Below are 10,373 nucleotides of genomic sequence, written 5' to 3'. Positions count from 1 at the left end.
CCGTGTACTGCTCAAATATGGCTCTGTACCATGGGGCCCATTGTTCAGGAGCAGACTGTTCCAGCACAAAGCCCCACTGGCAGCAGCTCCCTCAGATCTCCTGCTCCACAATGGGCTCTGCTCCACGACTGCAGCTCTGGCCCTGGAGCCTGCTCTTGCAGGGGCCCTCTGTGGGCTGCAGCCTCCTTCAAACTACATCTCCCTGCTGTGCTGTGGGTTCTCTGTGGGCTGCATGTGGAAACCTGCTCTGTGTTGCACCATGGGCTGCAGAAGTTCCACCATAGGCAAAAGCTGCTGGGCTTCAAGAAACTCCTGCTCAGCCTCTGGAGCTCCTCCTGCACTGATGACAGTGGTTGCAGGCTTATTTTTCTCACATTTCTCACTTGTATTTCCCAGCTGCTATTGTGCATGGCTCAGCTTTGGCCATCAGTAGATCCCTTTCAGAGCCACCTGGAGCTGACTCTTATCTGACATGGGGTAGCTGTTTGCTTGTAGAAGCCATCTGTACTACTAAAATCTTGCCACATAAACCTCACACAGTAACTTATGTTGAAGAGAAAAAATCTTTGTGTATGTGCTTGTTTTTCATCTGGGAGTCTTTGAGTTTGGTTTATTTTTTCCCCCATAATGTGTCGGACACAATTTCATTGTATTTCCATATTTCAAAACTTGAGTGATACACAACGTTTTTTACGATTCATGCAAGTGATTGTTTACTAGCAAACAAGTGGTGATTTTCTATGAGGAGAATAGGTGGCATCTGTTAGAATGACTTTCTCTGCTCCAGCACCTTTAAGCAGATAATTTCTTAGAACTAAAAAAACATAATAAACCTGGCTACAGTGTCAGTTTTCAGTACCAGTTCAGCTTGAAGCAGTGTCATGTGCATTATTTTCATTGCTAGATCAGTAGCGACGAGAAAATACAGAGTACACCACATGGATGTTGTGGCAGAGTAAAAAAAGTCAATTAGATCTAAGGGAAAATGAGTGGTTTGTTTTCTAATGTGATAAAGAGAGATTTAAGTTTTTCACTGTCTCTCATCTCAAGAGTGTAATGTGGATGTTAGGACGCCCTTTAAGCAGATATGTAGCTTGATCACGTATTTCTGTGTTCATAATAGTATCTGTGCCATTAAAGGAGGCACAGATGTATTGTGTTTTTTCCTTAAATAATAGCAATAAAGGAGCTAGGGAAAAAAAAGCTGCAGCTGATGATAATTCAGCATGGGAAAGCCTTAGATTAAAGTATTTAAAACATTTCATTGTGCTGAGATACTGAAAGATCTAGAGGTGAAATCTGGATCTGTTGTGTACACCTGAGTTTAATGTCTGATGTCACTTGAGACATATAGGATAGTTGAAGCAGCTGCATGGGGCTGGTATGTGTGACATACAACCTATAGGTCCTCAGCTGGGAGCTAGAGGCAAGTTGGAGTGTCCTAGATTACCTCACAGGTGCCTTTGTTTAAGTTAAGTTTAAATTCACCCTCACAGTTCGACTGATACTGTAGTAGTTAAGACGCTTTGATCCCCAACAAGTGCCTATATGTGACACTTTTAACAATTCCAGGCTTAGTCTTAGCCACAGCCTTTGGATTACAGAACCATACTGCAGTGAAGATTGCTTGCTTTTTATACATGGTGATACTTTAGCTGGCGTGAAATAAAAATGGAGAAACACTACCAGGAAGAGAATACTCTACTGAATGTGACTTTCAAGTTATTTTTGGCAGCTGTTTATAATTTGGAACTGCTCCATGAGTGAAGATAGATAGCGGTATTTTGGTTTGTAGAGCTTGTCAGGGGTGAGGCTACTCTAGTCATTTCCTTCCCCAGCTGGGTGACGTGTACTCCTCAGATGCCAAAGGGACAGCAGGAAGTCTCATTAGGGAGGAAAGCATTTGTGCTTCCAGGTTTATGGTTATTTATTCTCCAGCAGTGGTTTCTCTAATGACTTCTCAGCGAACAGCCAGTTTTAGGAGTTGCTCTGATTTTCTAAATGTTCAGGACAGAGCTCAAAGCAAATGAGCTGTGAAACATTAAACCTGTGGATCCAAGCAGTTTGGCAGGCAGATTCATGTTTCCTCTTGTGAGGCAGAGGAGAGTGCAGGGGCTATAGGGACTCTTAAGAGAAAATGGTGCTGCCTTGTCTTTTCTTGGGCAGAAAATTTCCTGAATGATAGCATTAACACACACACATACACACACAAAATTATTCAATTTTTCTCCTAAATAAGCTTTATGGCATTTATGGAAATGTCTTCTCAAGTTTATACCTGTTTTTTCTGTAAGAGGAGAAAGCAGCAGCATTAAGTAACAATTGTTTATTAATGCGAGACTAAAAGTATTCACAAATACTCAGTCACACCAATCAAGATGCAGTTTCTGTGACAGGACTAAATTACACAGTTAACAGATGAGCTTAGTTGTCTTTTTTCAGCTTTTACGAAGCATTATTTATCTGAACTGATCACAAGAACAGAAGGCAATAAACATGATTTTCCATATCTTAACACAGAAAAGATCACATCCATAGTATTGAGCAGTATCACATGATAAACCTCTAACCCGGCACACCTGTACGCTGTTAAATCAGTGTTACTGTAGTGAAAAACATAACGCAGTTACTTGGAGTCACGGCTTCTAGTTGTTATTGAGGACCCACCACGATGCTGAAAGAGAAAAGAGTTCTTGTTTTTACATATGCAGTGTTTCTATCACGTAAAAATTCTAAATAGAATAGCTTTTGTGCATAAGTCGCTGCTGGTGTAAAGAAATGGTCATTATATATGCAGCTATACAAAAGCTGCACACTTTCAAGGACAGAACCTCTCTAGGCAGGGGAAGGACACATGCAACAGTAGGAGACCTGATCATAATTGGTAGGAGAATGGCAATAGCATGAAAATTTATATCTCCTTTTGATAACACCCAAAGAAGTATTATCGTGTCTGAGGTGGATTTGCAGAGAATTAAGCGCCCAGACCCCAGAGAGCAAACCACATAAATTCTCTCTGTGAGGGGCTGCCTGTTCTGCTGCATGTGACGGTGTTGTTGCTGAGCAGCGTCCCCTGGGTGCTTCTGCTGCCTTCAGTGACTTTCATTCCTGGTGACGTCATTCAATCCTGATGCTGCTGTTTTGTTTTTATTTTGTTTTGCCTCACAGTGACTTGGAAAATGGCATTTTCATAGAAAAGAATCTGCAGTCACTACATTATACATAGGGCCAAGGTGAAACATGTAGCTCTTCCCCCACAGTCCCTCCCCTCTGGCCTTTTAAAATTGAAATCTTGCAAAGAATAACAGCGAGATTTATAGAGAGAGAAACAAGGAAAGAAGGAGGGGATTGTGACCATATCTTAGGTGCCAAGTGCCCTTATTGGAGAGCTGCTCAGAGACTGTGCATTTTGCACTGTACAGTTTGGGGATTAAGTTCATTAACACAACTTGTACCAGCGGTTGTGTCTGTAAACTGTATTAACTGATAATAAATGAATTATGGTACTGAAATGCCATGTCTTCCTCAGTCGTTCTTAGCTGGATAAGTATATCTGTGCTCATTTTAACTCAGGTTGTATGTAATGCAGCAGATTCAGGTGGTGATTTAGAATCATATCAGCTCTTAGTTAATCCAGATGTGCCAAGAGGTGTAGCTGCATCCCAGCTAATCTGTTTGTAGACTAAGGCCTATCTTATACTAATTGAATGGATTGGCTTCTTCCTTCCTGATTTTACAATGATTTCCATTTAAAATTCTCCCATGTGTTTAAAATTCTCCCATGAAATTCACCTGTAACATTGCAGTCACCACTTTTTCCTTTATAAACATTTTCTCTGTTTCAAATACATATGCAATTTGTGTAGTTTATATACATGGAACGCTTCCCATTAAATAAAAGAACAGAAATCAGCTATCTAGTCAGACGTGTAGATTCCAGATGCTGTATGGAACAGTGTGAATGTGTGACTTCTGCTTGCCCCAACCCTGAGGAGCTCAGGCCGAGATGCGGCATTTCCATGGCAACTGCAGGCCGCACTCCCCTCTGCAGGTACCTGCGTGCACTCTGCATCCAATTTCACACATTTAGGCATTTATAAACAATATATGTGTCCATTTTGTTCTGTACTAATTGTACATTCTCTAGCTGTGAATAAACTACTCTTGGAATACTGTTGGTTGTACCTAGCTCTTCAACACAAAGACAGTGTGGTAAAATGCTGCGTTGTTTCCTATAGCCAAATTTATCTTAAATACAGCAGTTTTCTATTAAGACATAAGAACTGAAGGGATTCTTTGTTCATAAGTGCGGTCCCCTTGTATTGCAGGAACCCTGACTTACAACCAAGGGTTTGGTTCATGAGGTCTGTATATTCATCTTTTCAAAGGAGACCTCAGGTATAAGGATAGGTAGTAAGTTTATTTTACCTTTTTATTTTAAATTTAGGCTATAGTCAGACATACGGGGAATTAAGGGTCCTGCACTGTCTCTTTTAACATTTCTCTGAGAAGGAAGATGTTTGATTGTTGGTCTTTGAACACATTGCTTTTCCCCACGTTTTAACACAGCAGGATGCATGTACAGTAAAACTGGTTAGTAAATGCAAATTACTAGTAATTAGTGCTCCCTTCAGTTAATGTAAATATGATGAAATTGAGTTCATCAGGAGGCAGTTTTCTTTGCCTGAAGATCTTGAACAGAGTCTATTTTATGATTTGCAGATAGTATTGTATACTCTAGATAATTTCTTAAGTAGCGTATGCTATTAAAACACTTCGTACCATATAAAATAAAGCACTGGGGTTTATTTTTGCTGATGCATTTTCTGGGTTTGTTTCTTTGCTTGTTTTTGCTTAAAATAAAACCATTTGGAGTCCCTTCCACCTTCGTAATTTACAAAAGCAGAACTGACTAAAGAGTGGTCCTACGCACTGGACTCATATAGGAAACACACCAATACAGCAGAACTTTTCACATGCAACAAATAAAACTTTGTGGAAAATAAATGGTGTTTACCAGGAACTAGCATTGTTGTAATGAGCTCTGGAGTTTCCAGGAAGTCCACATTACTTCTTTGGAACGTCTTGCTATAATTCATCTGAAGGTGGCTAAATCATTGTTAAGAAAAAAATAGAGAGTAAGAAGACAAGTATTAAGAGACTAAATATTTTTATGTCTATCAGATCCCCTGTGGCGCAAGTGGTAGAAGTGCCGCTCTGCTACACAGGAGGCTCGAATCCTGGGGGTTGGACTCGATGATCTCTAAGGTCCCTTCCAACCCATACGAGACTGTGAGACTATGAGATTTTTTGCAGTTCATGCCATAGGAGAGATTTTGTTCAGCTGCTAAGTCTGACCAAAAGAGACATTCTGGGAATCTGATGAGGTGCTGCAGTGTGCATTTGGGAGGCTTTGGCAGAGCTCCCTGCAAGTGCTGCTCAGGTGTGTTGCTGGGTGCTGCACCTCATCTCTCCTTCCTTGGCTCCTGCAGTATCCTACAACAGCATCACTGAACTATGCTGAAGCTGTTGTTTCTTTATTCTTTTGTCTCTGATCAACTGCTACCCATCCAATGTTATACACTTGTCTCTATTCTATGGCTGTATTCTTCTGATGTTTTTATCTATAAGCATCATTATATTTTAGTCTTTAGTAATTGTATTTTTTTTGAAGCAACGTGATCTATTTAGCAAGAGCTCTCAGAATCACAGAATTGCAGGAGTTGGGAGAGACCTCAAGAGATCATCAAGTGCAACCCTCTGTTAAAGAAGATTCAATACACCAGGTCACACAGGTAGGCATCCAGATGGGTCTTGAATATCTCCAGAGCAGGAGACTCCACAGCCTCTCTGGGTAACATGTTCCAGTGATCCATCACCCTTACCTTAAATAGTCTCTCCTGCATGTATGTATGGAACTTCCTACATTCAAGTTTTAGACCATTACTTCCTATCCTATTGCAGCACACCACCAAGAAGAGCCTGGCCTCATCCACTTGCCTCTCACCTCCCTTTAGATAATTATAAACAGTAATCAAATCCCCCCTCGGTCTTTTTTTCCCTAGGCTGAACAGACCCAGGTTACTCAGCCTTTCCTCATAAGGAAGATAAGAGGAGATCAATTAGCAGTAGTTAATTTGTATTCAGTTCTTGCACACAATTGCTTTCCAATCATCAAGCCTTCCTGTATATATGTATTAAAACAACAAATCCAGTAAGAAACCACCGCTTACCTATTCCAGACACTGTTATTCTCCCAGAACTCATAAATAATGAAACGGGAATCGCTTGGAAGCTTCTGTATGGAAACACTAGGAAAAAATGCAGGACAGAACTCATTCAATCAAACATGTCGAAACTATCTGTGAGACACAGGCCAGGTGCTTTGAGAGCACAATGTAGCAACGAAGTATGAAGACAGGTTGATGTCTAATGAAGATAAGCTTTGAAAATAATATCTCCTGATACTATTTACTTGTTCTTAAGGCATGCAGCTAACAATTTATCATGGATAAAATGTGTCCCATAATTTAGCTGTGATTGTGTACACCAGATTATCTTGTTTATTATCTTGAGATAATAAGATTCATAGCTTCATAGCACGTAGGGAAATTACACAGAGTTTTTAGATACATAGCACAGCCAATAGGTGGCATTGCAGACCTGCCAAATGCCGAACTTGGGAAAGAGAGAAAGTTTTTGCCTTCGTTAAGTTGCGTTCTGAAATGGTGTAAGCTCTCTCTCCTGCAAGGTGTAGAGTCACTGAAGTTGGATGTTCTTTCTCATGGGGAGTAACACTCTTTGTTCTTCCAGCTTAATTTTCTTGTTTTTATGAATGCTGCTGATAGGATCATTGTTACTTGTGGTGATCTCATAGCAATAAGGCTTGTTAATTAGGGACCTGGCAGGCAGACTTTGAAGCCTTTGAATACATGAGAGCCATACTGTGTACACATTATAAAAATATGTATTTCATTCTGGTCTGTAATGTGCATATTAGTAGCATTCTCAGGTCTGTTAAATTCACTATAGTGGTGAGTCACTTATTCTTAACCCTGCTCTAATGTTGTATTTCATTTGAAAAGGAGCAAAGCAAAAATACACTATTGACAATTTTGCTTTTCAGTTCTTTACATTCTTTATTAGGAATGAGAATTTAACCGTGACAAACTAAGGGAGAGATTTTCAAAGCTTCCAAGCAGGGAACTGGAAGACAAATTGCTTGGTCGCTCACTTACCATGATGGATGGCAGATGAGTTTTCCAATAGATGTTGTCACTCTAGGAGCTTCCAGAAGCTGTGAAATGGTGACCTACAAAGCCTTTAAAAATGGTACTGTATCTCTGGGATTATCTTTATGGTCACAGCAGGAATTGGGGGGCAGGAAGATTATGCACAGGAGTGTGATTGTGGTAGTAATGCTGTACTTACTGCAAACAGCCACTCTGAGCAGAAGCAGACTCCACGTACTGCTTCAGAGCAAGCCGGAATTCCTCAATTTCTTCTTCTATCACAGACATTTGACGCTGAACAATCATTATGTGCTAATGCAAAAAGTAGGAATAATGATGATAATGTTGTATTAATAAATTTCTTGTACTTCAAACTAAAAAAAAGGCTATTATAATAAATCAGAATATGCAGTCATCAAACATCTTTAGAATCTGGCTGGCCATGAGCCTGGGCACCCTGCTCTGAGTGTCCCTGTTTGATCAGGGGTTGGGCTGGATGGACCCAGGGAGCTGTGACACCATTTTCTTCTTGCATGAGCTTTGTATTTGTTTGAATGCATCCTTTGAAAGCAGTGTAGAAGTTAGCATTAAAGTTTTGTATGGGCATTTTGAGTTCTCTTCTGTTGTCTCTTTCACATTGTATTCTACAGACTAAAAGCTATCCTTTTTTAAGAGAGACAAGTTGAGATTGTTGTGTAAAAACCCAGCATTGAAAATCAAACCCCAAAACATCATCTTGGAAAATACTTACAGATCTTGCATTTTCTTCCAAAACTTCTTCTTCAAATGGCTCAAGCTTTAAGTCCTTTCAGGCAGTTTAAAAAGGAAAAGAAGAACTATGGGTAGCAGTTCTACAGATGTACATTGGTCTCACCATTCACCACATTATTTTAATAATTATATTGTTCCACCTCTAGCAATTATAATTGTCTTCTTTATTGTCTGCAAACCATATGTAAACACTGCTTGCAGAATCTTGAGTGTTTCAGTGTTTAAGTTCAGTGTTCTGCCACATTTTTTTACAATACTGAGCAGGTAGTTTTTCACTTGTAATAAATCTGCATGTTCACAACTGTATGTTGGTCTTCATTCAGAAGAAACAGATGTCATCTTAAACTGTGTGGACTACAGAGAGGAGAAAGGATGGTAACTTGAAGCAGACTTTCTGCATAAAGAAAACTATGCAGAATATACTTTTCTAGGGGAGATTATGACAGATTGGATCAGAAATCTTTGCTGAAAATGAAAGAACAAGCAGAAGAAAAGAAATACACACCTTCTTTTCTAGCCTGTCAATCAGCTTCTGGAGTCTACTTATCTGGGTCATCCACTGGCTCTCTTCCTCAATCCAGCCTTTGGAAAACATAAATAACAAAGAAAATGTTACTAAGTGCTGGAACATACCATCTTCATCTATTTTGTAAAAGTCAGTAACTCAGCTTGCAACTTATTTTGCTTCTCAAAAGAAGACCGTGCTGCAATCACTTCAGTGTTCATTTAGGTGTAATTAATGTAAAGCCTAATTTTGAATTAGCTAGCACATCTAAATTAAAGGTTTGAGATGAAGATTTGTTTTTTCTTCGCATATGCATATGTGTTCCATAGACATTTGAATTGTGAAATGCCATACCTGTGTTAAACTGAGGGTTACTGGGTGATAGGCTGTTGTTCCTTTGAAGCCTTCGAGCTGAGCGTTTTCCTGGCCACTGCACTGAGAGCACTTCTGGTTTTGTTGGACCTTGTCTGCACAGAAACACAGGACAGTTCGTAAGGTAATGCAACAGAGAGAGCATGTCTCCTCTTTCTGTTTTCAGAAGCATGTCTTTACCTGCTTCATCTCCTTCATCTCTTTGTATCGGCCTCTTTAAACTAAGAAAAATTATATTAGAAATATATATTGCTACTACCGAATTCTTTTCCAGATAATTTTGCTACAAATAATTACTTGTGTCTTTAATGACTTTAATGACCACATTGCTTATCATAAACAGGGGAAAAAAAAAAGGAGAGTTAAGATGGCATAAGCATATCTTTTAGTGAGTGAAAGCTTGAGGTCTGTGTGTGACATGGTTCTGGCCTTGAGGAGCTTGAGGAGCCCTCCCCGCAGAGTCATCTTGTGGGACCATCTCTGCAGAACTGGGGTTACACAGCAGCTGAGACTGAGGGATGAAGTTCACACTGAAGAAAATTTAACTGTATTAAGGTAGTGTTTTTGGGTAGCACTTACTGCCACATATGACCAAGATAAAATCTCTTAACACTAGAGCCAAATTATGGCAGTTCCCCAGTGTGAAGACTTAAATTAGCTTAGGATTGCCTTAGTGGGGTTATGCTTCAGACAGTTTTCCCCTGTGTTAATTCAAACATAACTGAAGACGATTTTGCTTTGGGACTGAGGTGTCTAGGAACTAACCACATTTTCTCCAAAATAGCTGCAGTTTGAATGCTCAGCTTGCCTTGCTTCTCTATTGCTACCTCAGAAAGCAAGAAGGATGGTATTTGCTTCAACAGCTCATAGCTCCTCATTTTCTTTGCCATGACACACACTGACTATCCAAGAAGATGTTTCTGAAAAGCTGTAGTGGAAGAAAAAGCTGGAGGAAGAATTCTCTGTAATGCCCTACTTGGCAATCAATACAGAAGAGAAAGCTGGCAACAAAAGGGATACTTGTATTGCTCAATTTTACATATCCAAGGTAGTCGTTTGAGTTACAAGGACTCAGGAGGCTGGAGATGCTGTCCTAGAAGGCAAGTCAGTATGTGATTAATGCAGAGGATAGCTTAGAGCACCTAAGTTAGACTCCAGCTCTGAAGTGGCCATTAGAGACTTCTTTCACCAGTGGTGTAGGGAGCCTAGAAAGATGTATGTGCTAATAGTGGCACTTATATGCTGTGCCTGCCCTGTGCACCTTTTAAAACCTGTGTAATTCTTGTGGTCAAGCTGTGGCACAAAACCCCAGCATGATACTCGTGTACTTCAGGAATCTCAGAACCAACAGCAAAGCAATTAAAAGAATGACAGTATGAAAAGGCAACACATTTTAAAACATAAAGTTTTGAGATCTTAGACCATCGAACACAAAGGCTTGTGTTTTGTTCTCCCTTTCATCTTTATAATAACATACAGAGGATATCAAGTCC

At 39.9% G+C, this 10,373-nt stretch overlaps 1 protein-coding gene across 1 annotated transcript in view; it reads right to left on the bottom strand.

Annotated features, from left to right (window-relative positions):
• Window positions 1-2,235: 2,235 nt before the first annotated feature.
• Window positions 2,236-10,373, bottom strand: part of NECAB1 (N-terminal EF-hand calcium binding protein 1) — a 43,204-nt gene continuing 35,066 nt past the window's right edge. The window contains exons 7-13 of the mRNA XM_015855955.2: window positions 8,863-8,975; window positions 8,509-8,585; window positions 7,984-8,037; window positions 7,432-7,544; window positions 6,234-6,311; window positions 5,018-5,109; window positions 2,236-2,674 (exon numbers count right to left, since the gene is read on the bottom strand). Coding sequence (XP_015711441.1) covers window positions 2,646-2,674; window positions 5,018-5,109; window positions 6,234-6,311; window positions 7,432-7,544; window positions 7,984-8,037; window positions 8,509-8,585; window positions 8,863-8,975 — 556 coding nt within the window. The 3' untranslated portion in view covers window positions 2,236-2,645. The remainder of the gene's footprint in view (window positions 2,675-5,017; window positions 5,110-6,233; window positions 6,312-7,431; window positions 7,545-7,983; window positions 8,038-8,508; window positions 8,586-8,862; window positions 8,976-10,373) is intronic.

Source organism: Coturnix japonica, chromosome 2, assembly GCF_001577835.2.
Source record: "Coturnix japonica isolate 7356 chromosome 2, Coturnix japonica 2.1, whole genome shotgun sequence".
In the NCBI taxonomy this organism is placed as follows: domain Eukaryota; kingdom Metazoa; phylum Chordata; class Aves; order Galliformes; family Phasianidae; genus Coturnix; species Coturnix japonica.
Note: the sequence above shows the minus strand (reverse complement) of the source record. Positions and strands in the feature narration are given on the sequence as shown.